Here is a 16,749-nt window from a genome sequence, read left to right on the forward strand (position 1 = left end):
ACCACAGTAGTACAAGTTTGTATGCCAAGTAGGTCTACTGATGAAGAAGATATTGAAATAACGTGTGATGAGATAAAATAAATTACACAGTCCATTAATGGAGACAAAAATTTAATTATGAGAGAGGACTGGAATACCACAGAAGGAAACTGGAGATAAGGAAAAATAATAGGAGAACAAAGACTGGGGGAAAGGATGAAAGATGGAAGCTGTCTGGTAGAATTTTACAAAGAGCACAGTCTACTCACTGCAAAGAAGAATTACGAAGAAAGGTTTATAATCACTGTTTTATAAATAGTAAAACAGAGATTGAAAACCAGATATTAAGCTGCAAAATAATTCAAAGAGCAGATTTTGAACCTGTCCATAATTTATTGATCATGAATTACAGATTAACACTGAAGAAATCATGCAAAAGTAGGAAATTAAGGAGATGAGACCTGACTAAAGTGAAAGAACCAGAAGTCACAAGATTTTCTACTGGAGTATTAGGCAACTAATGACTGGGAGAGGAGAAAAAATACAATAAAAAAATGACATCCAATTGCCGCCCTGGGGCACAAGTATCACAGCGCTATCCTCCCCATACTGTTCCCCTTTCCACCCCTCATTGCACCTAAACCCTTGCCTAGCTTACCTTTTCAACTTGCCATTTCCCCCAAAAATCCCTAGTAACACTGTTGTCAATCTTTCCACCACAACCTTCAGTTCCACTGAAGTTTCAATCCTATTCAGAGGTCTCACCTTCACCTAAACCCAAATTTAACCATGCTGGACTTGTCAAAGACCTACTCTCCTTCTCCCGATCCCAGCGATGGAAGCACTTCTTTGTCGCCAATCCCTCCAACCAAAACCAACCTAATTCCAACACTGTACCCTGCCTCTCCAACACTGTACCCTGCCTCTCCCAGTTCATGCAACCATCCAACTGTGATTATCCCTCCATCCCACCTAACCACCCACTGGTCACCTTCCTGGAGTTCTTTACCTTCAATTTGGCCTCACTATCCTTCCCCAGGTCCCTTCTTCACAAAACCAACCATTCAGCAGAAGAAACATGAGGTGTGCTTGCTTGTGTGTCTGAATGGTGTGCATTTCTCTTTTGCTGAGGAGTGCTGTGGCCGTCTCATCTTTATGGTAAGTGGCAATCTATCTTTTCCTCCAGTGTTGGCTAGGTATATCTGACAGATGGAACAGTGCAATCAACAGAGGATCAAACAGAAAACAAGACAACACCCGTTATATGTCCTTGGGTAATACATGATCTACTGTATTTATTTGAAGAAAGCAAAACATACAAACATGCAGCATAAAGAAAATTAGAGAAACCTTTGAAGAACAGAGAAGCAGTTGCATGAATGAAAAATCTCAGATGGTAAGCAGGTACTAAGGAAGCAAAAGGGAAGGCTGAAAGGTCGGATATATAGAATTTGGATTACACAGAACTGTTATAGCCACTTGGAGTAGATGACATTCCTTCAGAATCACTGAAACCTTTGGAACAACCAGTCATAACAACACAGTACCACCAAGTACGTGACATGCATGAGAAGGTGTAATTTCCTCAGATGTAAAGAAGTCTGCTTCTGAAATGCTGATATGAGTCAAGAAGGAGAACACCAAGCCACTGAAGTGTGAACTGAAGTTTGCATTACAGAGGGAAACATACTGTGATATTCCGTGTAGCTATGTCAGCCACAGAGCAAGGCGGCACAACAGTTCGTGCATCTACTTAGTGAGCAGGAGATCCAGCCTCGATACAAATTTTAATTCATTGCTTTGTCCTGTTTTCATTATCACAGATAAAGCTGATAATTAATATGACTCTGAAACATGTAATTTATCTCATTAATATATTATTTATTGTACACAGTGTTATAAATATTTATTAGATGTTTCACTTTTTTAAATTTTTTAGTCCTCTTTTTTTTGGTTTCAAAGTTTGTTGTTAGCCTCCTGTGGAAAGTACAAACTCATTCAATGACAGAGTATTTTTGGCACACATGGCCCCACAGAACTTTATTAATTAAAGGCATGTAATATTTCTTCTGCATGGCAATCAAAGGTAAATAAACAATTCTGAAGTAAAGTAAGCTAGCCGAAACAGAAAACAATTTTATCTGGGGCACCAAACTGCTTATTTAGATACTAATTTAAATGCCTTGTATTTGCAGGCTTACAAAATATTTTTTTTAACGTGTACAATCATTTGTAACAGTATGAGAAAGTGAGAATGAGTGAACACCTACCTTGTAGTAGACATCTGGCACGTACTGTTTGTCCGTTGATTCACGAACATAACCAAGTTCTGGTGCATCTTTTGTTGGGACAAGACAGTTGTCTCTCACAAGAGCCATGCACTGATTAGAAACACTATATCCTTCCATATGGACTTGATTGCTTGCATCACCTGTAGAAAGAATGAAATGTAAAAAGTAAACAAAGAAGTACTGTAACTGGTGACAAAGGTAAACTTCAACATGTATACTTTATGCAATGAAATTTCTATCCCTGTACAAAACACGAATAACTGAATGTTTCCATGGCAATGAATTGTCTGAACTGCTACAGAAATGTAATGTGTCAGCTCCCAAACTGTGAGTAATAATTAGTAGGAGCAGTATTTAGTTCATACAGGGAGTTTAGTTTAATCATCTTATTACACACTACTGTGCGAAAGCTAACACTAGCTTTCCTTTTACCCTTCGTTCAACAGTGCTTTTTAAGTCTGTGTATTTTAAAAGGACTATGTTAATATGAGATACCTTGGTAGTTCAGTCACTTTCATTAAAATTTAAAAGCTTTAGATCTTTTCAATTCTTCGTTGCTTAATTAGCACAAGATTTGGTGTATGGGAATCTGCAGCTGAGTGGCACGATAATTTATTCAAACCATTATCAGTTTCAAGACTTTCAAATCTCATTTCCAGTTCTATGAAATTATAGTATTTGGTAATACACAACAAGGGGGGGGGGGGGGGGGGGGTCAAAAAGCTTCTAGCCTAACAAATAAAGAATGACAGAAGTTTCATAATACCAATTTATTTTTCAATATAATACCCATGTACACTAATACACTTGCTGGCATGCTCAGACAACTTCTGCAAACTATTAAAATAAAAGTACTTCGATTTCGAGTCCAACAAAGCATTCACAGCATCAATCACTGCATCATTGTCAAATATTCGTCCTTTGAGGTCTTTTTTTAGGTTTGGGAAAAGAAAAATGTCTGATGGAGACAAACCTTGAAATATGGCAGATGATGTAACAATTTTCAACCCGCAGTCACGCAGAGTTTCCAGTGTTGCAAGGCCTTTGCGTGTCTGTGCATTGTCTTGATGCAGAAGAACTCTGCGTGCCAATTTTCCGTGCCTTTTTTTTTTTTATCTCTTTTCTCAAACAGCATAGGAGGGTGCAGTAGTATGATGCACTGATAGTTACGCCCTTTTGAAGTAATCCACTATAATTACTCCTTCTGCATCCCAGAAGACCGAAGCCATCACCTTACTGGCTGATTTTTGCACCTAGAATTTTTTTGGGGTAGGGGATGAATGATGTTTCCATTGTTGTGACTGTTGCTTTATCTCAGGATCAATGTGGTGAACCCATGTTTTGTCCATTGTCACATATCTTGCAAGAAAGCCTTCTTCATCCACTTAAAATTGGCGAACGTTCTACACAACACCGCATATGCTCCCGTCTCTAATCTCCATACAAGTCTTTGAGACCCACCAAGATGAAACTTTCCGCATTCCCAAAATATATAAACAATACCATGAGCACACCCATGGGAGATTCCAAAAGTAGTTACAATGTGCTGCAGCATTTCGACGAACCTGCAAAATCGTATCGTGAATTGCAGTCACTGTTTCATCAGTGGAAAGATGACAGTCCTTCTGCTCCTTGGCGCATCTTCCACACTTGTTCTTCACATTTGAAGTTGGACACCCAGTTTTTCACTGTTGAATAAGATGGAGCACTGTCCGTAAGCATATTCTGCATGTCCTCTGCAATTTCCTTGTGTGTCATTCCCTTCAAATGAAAATATTCAATCACAGCACGGTTCTTGATTCTCTCAGTATTTGCCATTTTGCTTACACTACAGTATACAATGCATTCTAGTGGCAAAACTAATGAAGCTGGAGCCACAAAATTTGACTTGCATACCCACAAAGGGTCACCACAAAAGTAGGTGGTGGTGTTTGTGTGAGACATTATGGTAACTATCTCAGGCTAGAAACTTTTCGCCGCTCCTTGTATTATCAAATATATCATTTCATACATCTGAAGCTGGAATTTTAAAATCTCAAAACTGATCATGGTTTGAATAAATATTAGAGCAACTGAAGCAGATCTCTTTAAATGAATTATCATGCTTGCTTAGTTTTATAGCCATGACAACAGAAACTGTCCTGAAAATAAAACTGAACTGACACAAATCACCTCACCTTGTGAGACTGACACCCTGACAGGTCACGATTTATGAATCAGGAGGAATTGCTTGTCATTGGAAAGCCCAAAATAGAGAGTACGATGGAAATGCACTTGGTGTAGCTGGTTGCAAGACGTGGCTCGTGTCAGCCCCAATACGCCTAGTGTCTTGGTTCAAAAACCATCCTGCTTATTTTGGAAGCTGGTTGATGTTCTGAAGAGCACTAGCCTACCTTGTAGAGTGAAAACATAGCTTGTAACACTTTATACTGCCCCCAAAACTGACTGTGACCCCTCTGCCTGGAGGAGAGTGGAAGAATAAATTCAGTCACACTATCAATTCTGTAATAATTATGGGGATTTCTTGGCTTGCATTATAGGGTGAACAATTGTAAGATCCCACTTCTCTGGTCAGGTGTGCAATACGTTATGCAAACAGCTCCTCATTTTGCAGAGCACCTGTGGCATGCAGGTGAGGTTTCTTTGTTAAATAAACAGTTCTGTATGACGGATGAGTTACTGGGAGTATTACAGCACACAGTCACATTTGTTATGGAGGGGACTATGCACAACTGCAAGTCCAGAAAAGAAAATATAAATTTAAGATTCATTAACTGCAGCAGAACTGAGGGCAAGGTTCTAGCATTACTCTCATTCCTAATGATAACAACGAGTAGGTAATAAACAGAAAGACAGCTGCAGCCAAAAAAAAACAAAATGATTCAAAGAACAGGAAATTTGGAAAATTAAATAATTTTTATAAAAACAATTTTTTAAATATTTATTTATATCATTTAATAGTAAAAATAACGTCATTTCAGAAAACATACAGTACAGTTTATTTTTTGAAGATAACATCTGGAGGTGAGCTCCTTCTCTAAGCAAATATTCCTGCAGACTCTTAGTCACATTACCCATGGTTTGATATAACATCTTAACTGGAATTTCAGCAAATGCTTCTCGGATCTTGACTACCAATTCTTCTGTTGTCACAGGTCGACTAAGGAATACTTTGCTTTTAACATGAACCCACAAAAAGAAATCACAAACTGATAAACCAGGGCATCTGGGAGCCCATTGAAATTACACATTCCCCAAACAACTGGTGTACAGCAGCCATTGATATCCACGGTTTGAGTGATGTTGATCCATTTAGTTGAAAGTAGGTTGTATCAGTAATTTGTGGAAATCTCTGTAGTTGTTGCAGAACAAAGGTTTCAGGCATGGTGACATAACACTTTGTATGATATCCACAGCTTGTTAATAAACTCCTCATCCTTGTTTATCTTTTGAAGCATTAATTCACAAATTGATGTCGCATAACATGATTATTGAGGTTCAGTTCCTGGATGATCTAGAACTTGTATGGATGTCATTGCAAGTTGTCGTCATCATCATCTTGGACAGTATCCAGCCTCTGGCCATGTCTGTTTGGAACATAAGCCTCTCCATTGTCTTCTGTCTTGTCACCATCTCTTCATCTTCACCTTGGTCCAGTCTTCTCCTTTCTTCTGGACACATTCCTCCACTCCTTTCAGCCATCTGCCTCCTGGACTTCCTCTTGGTCTCTTTCCTTCCAGTTTCATTTTGCATATCCTCCTGGGTATCCTCTTCTCCTCCATTCACTTAACATGCCCATACCATCTCAGCCTGTAATGGTTCCACCTTCATTAACTCCCTGATCCTCTCCTTTCTTAACTTGTCTATCTTTGTCATTCCAATACTTTTCTTCAAGAATTTCATCTCACTAGCTTGTACTTTGCTTTTCTCTCTTCCTTTCATAACCCAGGTTTCAGATGCATATGTCAGTATCGGGACATAGTATGACCAGTATATAATCTTTTTACTGATTTGGGGTACACCCTTGCTCCATATCAGGCTTCTGATACTCTTCCGAAATGCTTCTGCTTTTCTCCCCCCCCCCCCCCCCCCCTTTCACCACTTGTTTATTTCTCTGTCTTTTTTTTTTTTCATCTTCCTGTACCAGGCTTCCTAGGTACTTGATACTCTCCACTCTCATCAATTGTTCCCCACCAATCATTATTCCAGTTGTTCCTCTCTCCTTTGTACTTGCTGTGATAATCATCTCACTCTTACTTATACTAAATTTCATCCCATATTCTTGTACTGTTCATTCCCATACATCCAACTGCTCTTGTACTTCTTCCTCCTTATTCCCCCAAATCATCAGATCATTTGCAAGCACCATAGTTTTCATCTTTCCTTCACCAATTACTTGTGCTACTGTACATGTTATATCATCCATCACTACAATGAAGAGTAATGGTGAAAGTGCACTTCCCTGCCTCAAGCCATTCTTGTGTACAATCAAAGCTGATCTCTCTGCTCCCACTTTCACACAGCTCACACTTCCATGGTACATTTCCCTTATCCTCCAAATAATCTGTTTTGCTACTCCTCTGTTCTCCTGGACTTTCCACACTTTGCTTTTATGTACACTATCATACGTTTTTTCAATGTCCAGGAAGGTCATTAGTAGATCTATTCCATATTCACAAAGCTGTTCCTGCAATTGTCTTACAGCAAAAATTAGAGCCACCATGGCCTTCCTGTTCTGAAGCCATGTTGCTCTTCTCTCATCCCTCCTCCTAATTTTGCCTGAATTTGTACTTCCTAAATTTTTTCAAAAATCTTTGCACAATGACTCATCAATTTTATCCTCAGACAGTTATTGCACTCTTTTCTATTCCCTTCTCCCAACCTTATGGGATCATCTTCTGTCTCCACACAATTTTCATTACTTGATACAGTCACTGTATCCCCACCTCTCCTGCAGCTCTCACCATCTTATTGCAAGTCCTTTACTAAAATTCTTCAAATACTTTAACTATGTAACTGTAAAGATGCTGAGTGACAATGGATTGGCATGTACGAATGGTTTGCAAGCGGCTTGGAGGTTTCCATTCCAAACCAGTTTCCTTGAAATAAGTATCCAAGTTATAATTGTATGTGCTGATAGAACATGATTGTGGCAACCTAAATTATTCCTGCAATACACTTTGACTGCAAATGCACATTGCACACCACTCAAAGTATTCACGACAATTAAATGACAAGGTGTCATTGTCAGGCTGGTGTACGTTATTCAGTGCTACCAATCGCCCATGGCTACCAACACACCTTTCAAAATTTAGTATTTCTTTGACCAGCCTGTAAATAGCAGTGAAATACGAAATTCCAAATGGAAAGCATGCATAGTGATATACTGGACACCAGTGGTGTAGGAGTATTTATTGATATAAAAAGCTGCATAATGTCTTGTGAAAAAGTACAGTCAGAATATGAGATAATCTGAGTGAGGAAAAGCATCCATGGGGGGCCAAAATAACAACTGTGTTTTTGTAACGTCCACCCACTTCAAGCACTGAAGCTGTCGAATGCTTCAGAGAAAGCTTGGATAGTATTGTGCATAAACTCTGAATTCATGTCAAAGTAGTAATACAACATTTTAATGTGCCATCTAATCACACAAATTTAGAGTAGAAAGGAAATACAAAGAACCTTGCAACAATGTAATAAAATTATTTTCTGAAAATTAGCTATAGAAAGTGGTGAGGCAACCCATTTATGTAGGAAGCACACTTGATCGGCGGGCAACAAACAAATTCACAATTTTCAATCAGTGAACACAGAGAGACGAATCACAGATGCCAAATATTAAATGAACTCACTAAGAAGTTGGCATGTTGAGTTGCAAAGAGGCTCAATGAAGAGACTGTTTTCATTTTGCAACTCAATGTGTCATCTTTATGGTGAGTAGCACTCTATCCTTCTCATAACTGTTTATTTCCAACTTGGACTTTCCAGTGTTTAAAAATACTGGAAAGATATTTCTGTGAGAAAATGTTTAGAAACTAGCTAAAGAGTCAGCAACATATTTTCAGCTCTGGGGAGGGCCATGTGGAAGATCTCTAGTAAAAATTCAGACATACTATGGGCCATGTGATAGATAAGTTTGTGCTGTGCTCGTCAGTGAGGGATGAGAACAATTTGTCATGATTCCCTAACACTATTACAAAGTTACAATCAAAGCAGAGAGAGATGCACAGCAGATTCAAATTAAACTGAATGCTTTCTGATAAACAAATGCTCAAGAAGTTTTACTCCTCCGTCATCAGTCAATGAAACAGAAGTCATTTTTCTAGATGCTCACTGAGCACGTTGACACTGAAGTGGAACACATAAAATGGAGGCTAACATTTTATATTGTCTTTCAAAGTGGTTTCACCAAAATACATCACAAAATAGTTCCTACATTCAACAGATGCAAAAGTTAACACTACATAAATGAGTGAGCATGAAAATGAAAATTTATTTTAATTGCTTGATTAGTGTAAAGGTCACATTAGCTGCTGTGATGCCCATTATATTTTATATCAAACATGTAGAAAAACCAGATCATAACGGCAGTTTATCACTAGACACCAAAACAACAAAGTGTGCCAAGTGGATGGAAAAGTCGTAGGGCATTCCAATCCCAAAGAAACACCACAAGATAGATACACAGAATTATAGGTCTATCTTGTGATATAATTTGATTCAACAAGATGTGTTTTTCATAAATCCAAGATCAATTGTGACCAATCATTCTATTCCAAATTGATTGCTTTGATGAAATGTGCTTTGTCTATTACAACCTACATTCAACAGGATAAACATTGTTTCTAAAATAACATAACACTTGCAGTCACTACTTGAAATCATCCAAGCTTTCCTATACTGACTCTTTTACTTATCGTTACTGTATCAGCCTTCTTTGTGTGGTTAAAGTTTTCATATTTGGTTTCCCTTTCAGAAATCATCCTTATGTTCACTAATATGTACTGGAAGTCAAACCATGCCTTACTCACTGTGACATAATACCTTTTGTGGGCAATGGCTTCCATCAACTAAATGCTACAAAGCCTGATAAGAGAACACTGCTAATCTTAATTTTTTTGTTTTTGAAAATACCTTTTGAAGCAACTGATGTATTTCCATCAAAGTATGAGGTCAGAATGCCTCACTTCTGACAACTAGTTTCACTTAAAGGCAACGTTTTCATTACTATTTATTAATAAAAACACTGATGAAGACACATCAATAACTTTCACAATACTTTGCCTAGACAAAATCCTACCACTGTTTTGTAATTCTCTACCCAAACAGAACTATTTGATGTGTATCATGACAGCTTTCTGTTATATTTTTACTGTGACATCTTTCTTCTGATTTTCTTTGGTATGATTTTAGCCACTTCCACCACTTTCAAGCTGGTTCAGTCGAAACATAACTGAGGGTGTCCCAAGTGCTGCAGTGTGGGCTGTACACATCATAGGATGCTGAAACGTGGTAGGTACATTCCTTAATGGAGCAGGCTAAATAATAATAATAATAATAATAATAATTCCCGTGGAGGCCCGGGAAAAGAATAGGCCTCCGGTATGTTCTGCCAGTCGTAAAAGGCGACGAAAAGAACAAACCACTAATAGGGCTAACCCCCCTTTTAGTGTGATTACTTGGTTCAGGACAGAACTAAAGAAGCCTCGGACAAGCGCCGTCATGGTCGGGGACGACGCTTGAACCCTATGCCCGCCCAAAATGGTAACGGCACTGCTAGCCAACTGGAAAATGATTTAAATCCAAATAGAGGTGTTTTGCAGGATATGCTTCCTGCAACCACCCTAGAAGGAAAACAAAGACAGAGGATGAGATGGTCAGATGAAGTTAATCGACACCTCATGTTCTGTTATTACCAAGCAACAAACCTAGGAACCAACACAACTGGATACAGATCACAAGTATACACAACATTTATTACCAGATACCCGGAATTAAAATTTTTAACAGAACAACGACTAGCTGATCAGATCCGTGTAATAATAAAAAATAACAGGATACCCCAGTCAGAATTAGAAAACATCAAACAACAAGTACAACAAATACTGGAACAAAATAATGTGCAATCAGAAGAAGAAGAAAATACAGTAATGGACTCAAACATCCCAGAGCAAACAAACAAAGACCAACACACATCAATTAAACAATCAGAGGAAAACGAAATCTCAAGACAGCCACCAGAACAAGCAGAAATAGAACACGAAGAGACACACATGTTAGACATAGAAGAGAAATTTCAGCTGACATATATAGAATACAAAGACACAAATACAGACATCAGACCATTCTTGCATAGACCGCCAAACAACCCACAAGTCGAAACAACAATAAAAACTATCAACACAATCATACACAACAAAATAAATGAAAATACAACTATGGAAGAGTTACAACTACTGGTTTATATAGGAGCACTCACTACACTAAATATACACACTAGGCAGAGATCAGAACAAACCAACACACAGAAGAAACCCACAAAACCAGCATGGCAACACAGGCTACAGATAAGAATAGAAAAACTGAGAAACGACATCGGACAGCTAACACAATTTATAAGAAATTAAATATCAGACAAAAAACGAAAAAGGTTACGTAAAATCTCACAACAAGAAGCAATAAAGCAATTAGATGAAAAGAAGCAGAAATTACAAGCATTGGCCAAACGACTTAGAAGATACCAAAAAAGTGAAAATAGAAGGAAACAAAACCAAACATTCAACACAAACCAAAAGAGATTTTACCAAACAATAGATAACACACACATTAAAATAGACAATCCACCAAACATAACAGACATGGAACACTTCTGGAGCAACATATGGTCAAACCTGGTACAACATAACAGACATGCACGGTGGATACAAGCAGAAACAGACACATACAAGATGATACCACAAATGCCTGAAGTGATAATTTTGCAACATGAAGTCGCCCGAGCAATTAATTCTACACACAATTGGAAAGCCCCTGGAAATGATAAAATAGCAAATTACTGGCTAAAGAAGTTCACCTCAACACATTCACATCTAACTAAATTATTTAACAGATACATTGCAGACCCATACACATTCCCTGATACACTTGCACATGGAATAACCTATCTGAAACCTAAAGATCAAGCAGACACAGCAAACCCAGCTAAATATCGCCCCATAACATGCCTACCAACAATCTACAAAATATTAACTTCAGTCATTACACAGAAATTAATGACACATACAACACAGAACAAAATTATAAATGAAGAACAAAAAGGCTGCTGCAAAGGAGCACGAGGATGTAAAGAGCAACTGATAATAGATACAGAGGTGACATATCAAGCTAAAACTAAACAAAGGTCGCTACACTACGCATACATTGATTACCAAAAAGCCTTTGATAGTGTACCCCACTCATGGTTACTACAGATATTGGAAATATACAAAGTAGATCCTAAATTGATACAGTTTCTAAACATAGTAATGAAAAACTGGAAAACCACACTTAATATCCAAACAAATTCAGATAACATCACATCACAGCCAATACAGATTAAGCGTGGAATATACCAAGGAGACTCATTAAGTCCTTTCTGGTTCTGTCTTGCTCTGAACCCACTATCCAACATGCTAAATAATACAAATTATGGATATAATATTACTGGAACATACCCACACAAAATCACACATTTGCTATACATGGATGATCTAAAACTACTGGTAGCAACCATTCAACAACTCAACCAATTACTAAAGATAACAGAAGTATTCAGCAATGATATAAATATGGCTTTTGGAACAGACAAATGTAAGAAAAATAGCATAGTCAAGGGAAAACACACTAAACAAGAAGATTACATATTGAATAACCACAGTGACTCCATAGAAGCGATGGAAAAAAACAGATGCCTATAAATATCTAGGATACAGACAAAAAATAGGAATAGATAATACAAATATTAAAGAAGAACTAAAAGAAAAATATAGACAAAGGCTAACAAAAATACTGAAAAGAGAATTGACAGCAAGAACAAGACAAAAGCTATAAATACTTATGCTATACCAATATTGACCTACTCATTTGGAGTAGTGAAATGGAGTAACACAGACCTAGAAGCACTCAATACACTTACACATTCACAATGCCACAAATATAGAATACATCACATACATTCAGCAACAGAAAGATTCACATTAAGCAGAAAGGAAGGAGGAAGGGGATTCATCGACATAAAAAACCTACATTATGGACAGGTAGACAATTTAAGAAAATTCTTTCTAGAACGAGCAGAAACTAGCAAAATACACAAAGCAATCACTCATATAAATACATCGGCTACACCACTGCAATTTCATAACCACCTCTACAACCCTTTAGATCACGTAACATCAACAGATACGAAGAAAGTAAATTGGAAAAAGAAAACACTATATGGCAAGCACCGGTATCATCTAACACAGCCACACATCGATCAAGACGCATCCAACACATGGCTAAGAAAAGGCAATATATACAGTGAGACGGAACGATTCATGATTGCAATACAGGATCAAACAATAAACACCAGATATTACAGCAAGCATATTATTAAAGATCCCAATACCACAACAGATAAATGCAGACTTTGCAAACAACAAATAGAAACAGTAGATCACATCACAAGTGGATGTACAATACTAGCAAATACAGAATACCCCAGAAGACATGACAATGTAGCAAAAATATACATCAACAGCTTGCCTTACAACATAAACTTATAAAACAACACGTTCCCACATACAAGTATGCACCACAAAATGTACTGAAGAATGATGAATACAAATTATACTGGAACAGAATCATTATAACAGATAAAACAACACCACATAACAAACCTGACATCATACTCACCAATAAAAAGAAGAAATTAACACAACTAATCGAAATATCCATACCCAATACAACAAATATACAAAAGAAAACAGGAGAAAAAATTGAAAAATACATCCAACTGGCTGAGGAAGTCAAGGACATGTGGCATCAGGATAAAGTTGGCATTATACCAATTATACTATCAACTACAGGAGTCATACCACACAATATCCACCAGTACATCAATACAATACAGCTACATCCAAACTTATATATACAATTACAGAAATCCGTAATTATTGATACATGTTCAATTACCCGAAAGTTCCTAAATGCAATATAACATATACCGTACAGTTAAAAGGAAGTGACGCTTGATCAAGGTCCGCGTCACTTCCCATTTTTAACCAGACTTAACGTCTGAGAAAGTAAAGAAATAATAATAATAGTTCCATATTCTCCCACCAGGTGAAAATATGGTGCTCTAAGCAGTTACCATGTGAAATGCTTTCTGTTCTGATCTCAGTATGCTGTTTATTGCTCTGTGATGTATGTTGATTTCTTTTGTGAATAAAGTGTTGATGTAAAAGGTTAAGAAGGTTGAAGTCTTCTGTATGGAACACAAGGCTATTGAGAAGAAAGACCACACACAACTGGTACAGTTGTTTTATTAGAACAGCAGCACTGCATTATGGGAATATTGCCAACATAAACAGCTGTGAAGAGGCTCCTTGTCAATAAATGGGTTATAGAATATGATCATGAAATCTGGAGAAACAAGTGAAATAGGTGATGCTGTAAAGAGAGGGAGGCAGCCCATTCCCACTGCAGTTGTTGAGGTTGCTGTAGCTATAGCCGATCATGCAGCACAAGCCTCAAATTCTGCAGCAGCAACATGCCAAGCCAGTGAATCGTCAAGTTGTTGGCACTCCAGTCTGTCCGTCCTCCACTACGCAGTGATGTTGAAGACTGTGTAGTTGCTCCACCAAGACCATTAGCAGTTTCCTGGCCCTCAACCTGTTCAAACTAGTTCATGCCAAATTCCACTTAGCAGTTAGCACACGACCACCACTCTATACAGAGTGTGAAAGCTGCATTCAGTAATGGCAGCAACCTTCCAGAAACCTTACTACAATTGATCTCAAATCAGAACTAATTGCTGTGACCATTATGCTCAGGCAGAAAAAAATCCCAACACCAGCAAATAATTAATATATAGTAATGAAATTTCAGGAATTTTTTTTGTCTGGGTTGCATTCAGCTCTGAGTTAATTTTTATGAACAATGCAGCACCTCAAAGAACAGTGCTGTCTGCAACTCAGCTCGTCATGTCGTCATGCAATCTCACAGCTCGTCATGTCGTCATGCAATCTCATGTACTGCTGAGTGAAGAACTCTGTACCTGCCTGCTGTACATTCTCATCCAACAGGAATTGTCGACCATTCAAGGCCTCTTATAAGGTACTGAAGGCATGGTAATTTCATGGGGAGAGAGCAGGACTGTAGGGCGAGTGCTTGAGTGTTTCCCACTTGAGTAAGACTGGCCTCACAAATCAATTGGCATCCTGTTTCGAACCGCAACCAGCACAGAACTTGGCGTACCAATACACAACGGTAGTTTTCAACAGACATGCTACCCCATACACATTCTTCATACTCCAATGGATGTCTATTGGTGTTTGTTCTTTGGCAGTCAAGAAAAGAAGAACAGCATGTTGATCCTATCTGGATGAATTTGGAAATCTTCTTCTTCTGTAGTGGTCAATCCACGGATTTATTTGCAACAGCTACAATGGCAGCTTGTCTCCATTCTGTGTGTCTTTCAGCTTTTCTCTTCATTTCTTTATAAGTGTTACATCCCACATCTTTCACGATTTGATCCATGTACCTCAGTCGTGGTCTTCCTCTTTGTCTTTTTCCCTCGACATACCCCTCTATGATTGTGTTCAAGAGTCCTTTATGTCTTAATAGATGGCCTGTAAATTGCACTCTTCTTTTAACAATGAAACTCCAGAAGCTTCTCTTCTCACCTGCTCTTTCCAGAATCACTTCGTTTGTGATCTTGTCGATCCATTTTATTTTGAGCATGCGTCTATAGCACCACATTTCAAAAGAATTTAGCTTCTGGTCTTCCTCTGTCCCAACAGTCCATGTTTCACACCCATAGCATGCCACACTCCACACACATGATTTCAAAAATCTTTTCCTGATTTCAAGGTTGATGCTCATAGATGTTAATATGTTTTTCTTCTTGTTAAAAGCAGCCTTTGCTTGAGCTATTCTACTTCTCACTTCTGCCTTGCTCCTTCCATCCCTGGTAATATTACTGCCCAGATAAGTAAATTTATCAACTTGTTCAAGCAGTTCATTGCCTACACGAACTTGGACTTTCACTTATCTTCTTTGTCGCATGCCATTACTTTTGTTTTTGCTTTATTAATTCTCATATTATATTCTTCACCCATAACTTTATCCATTCTATTCAGTAGGACTACAAAATCTTCTTCACTTTCAGCCAGGACAGCTATATCATCGGCATATCTTATCATATCTATTCGTTGGCCATGAATTACTACACCTGTCTGTGAATTTTCCCTTACTTTTTTCAGCGTCTCTTCAATGTATACGTTAAAGATAACAGGGGATAGTGCGCAACCTTGTCGGACACCTTTCCATATCTGCACCTCTTCTTGTTTTGTCCGTCCACGGATAACTGCTGTCTCGTTTTTGTACAGGTTCCATATCATTTTTCTATCTTAATGGTCTATTCCTACTTTTTTGAGTACCTCAAACAGCTTATCCCATTTAACATTATCAAAGGCTTTCTCTACATCTACGAAAGCTATGTATGTTTTCAGGTTCTTATCTAGTCGTTTCTCTGTTATTAGTTTAGAGCAAATATTGCTTCTCTGGTTCCTCTATCTTTCCGGAATCCAAACTGGTCTTCGGAGAGTGTAGCTTCGACTTTTTGTTCTATGCGTTTTAGGATAATTGAGGTTAATATTTTAGAGGCGTGAGTAACTAGGCTGAGCGCCCTATAATTTTCACATCTTGTAGCATTTGCCTTCTTTGGAATGGGGATCATAATGTTTTTCTCAGAGTCTGTAGGAATTTTACCCTGCTCGTACATGTTGAAAACAAGATTATACAACTCCCGATTCAGTTTTGCTCCTCCAGATTTCAGAAGTTCGGCTGGGATATTGTCTATACCAGGCGATTTGTTGTTTTTCAATTTTTTCAGAGCTAGTTCAAACTCTTCCTTTAATATAGGTTCACCTATGTTGTGTGCACCTACTTCTGTTTCTTCTTCCATGATGTTTTCAGACAGGTCTGGAAATAATCTTACTATAATCCACATATCCATGTTTACCGCACGCATGCTGGAAAGACATGAATGTCAAACTTTTCCCTTGCCCACATGGCAGTACTTACATACCTGCATCAAAGTTGCACTACAGTATATACTGCAGCAACGCCCTCGAACAGAAACTTTTTGATTGGTCCTCATACAATACACAATGAACAGATCTCACTCTCACTGACACAAAGGAAATGCAAAGAGGTAAATCATCTGGAGTGGATGGTC

The 16,749-nt window shown here is 38.0% G+C and overlaps 1 protein-coding gene across 1 annotated transcript in view; it reads right to left on the reverse strand.

Moving 5' to 3' along the window:
- LOC124777500 (nuclear protein localization protein 4 homolog) overlaps positions 1-16,749 on the reverse strand; it is a 244,756-nt gene that overhangs the window by 91,117 nt on the left and 136,890 nt on the right. Inside the window, exon 8 of the mRNA XM_047252942.1 lies at positions 2,250-2,410. Coding sequence (XP_047108898.1) covers positions 2,250-2,410 — 161 coding nt within the window. The remainder of the gene's footprint in view (positions 1-2,249; positions 2,411-16,749) is intronic.

This window comes from Schistocerca piceifrons, chromosome 2 (assembly GCF_021461385.2).
Source record: "Schistocerca piceifrons isolate TAMUIC-IGC-003096 chromosome 2, iqSchPice1.1, whole genome shotgun sequence".
Taxonomy (NCBI): Eukaryota; Metazoa; Arthropoda; class Insecta; order Orthoptera; family Acrididae; genus Schistocerca; species Schistocerca piceifrons.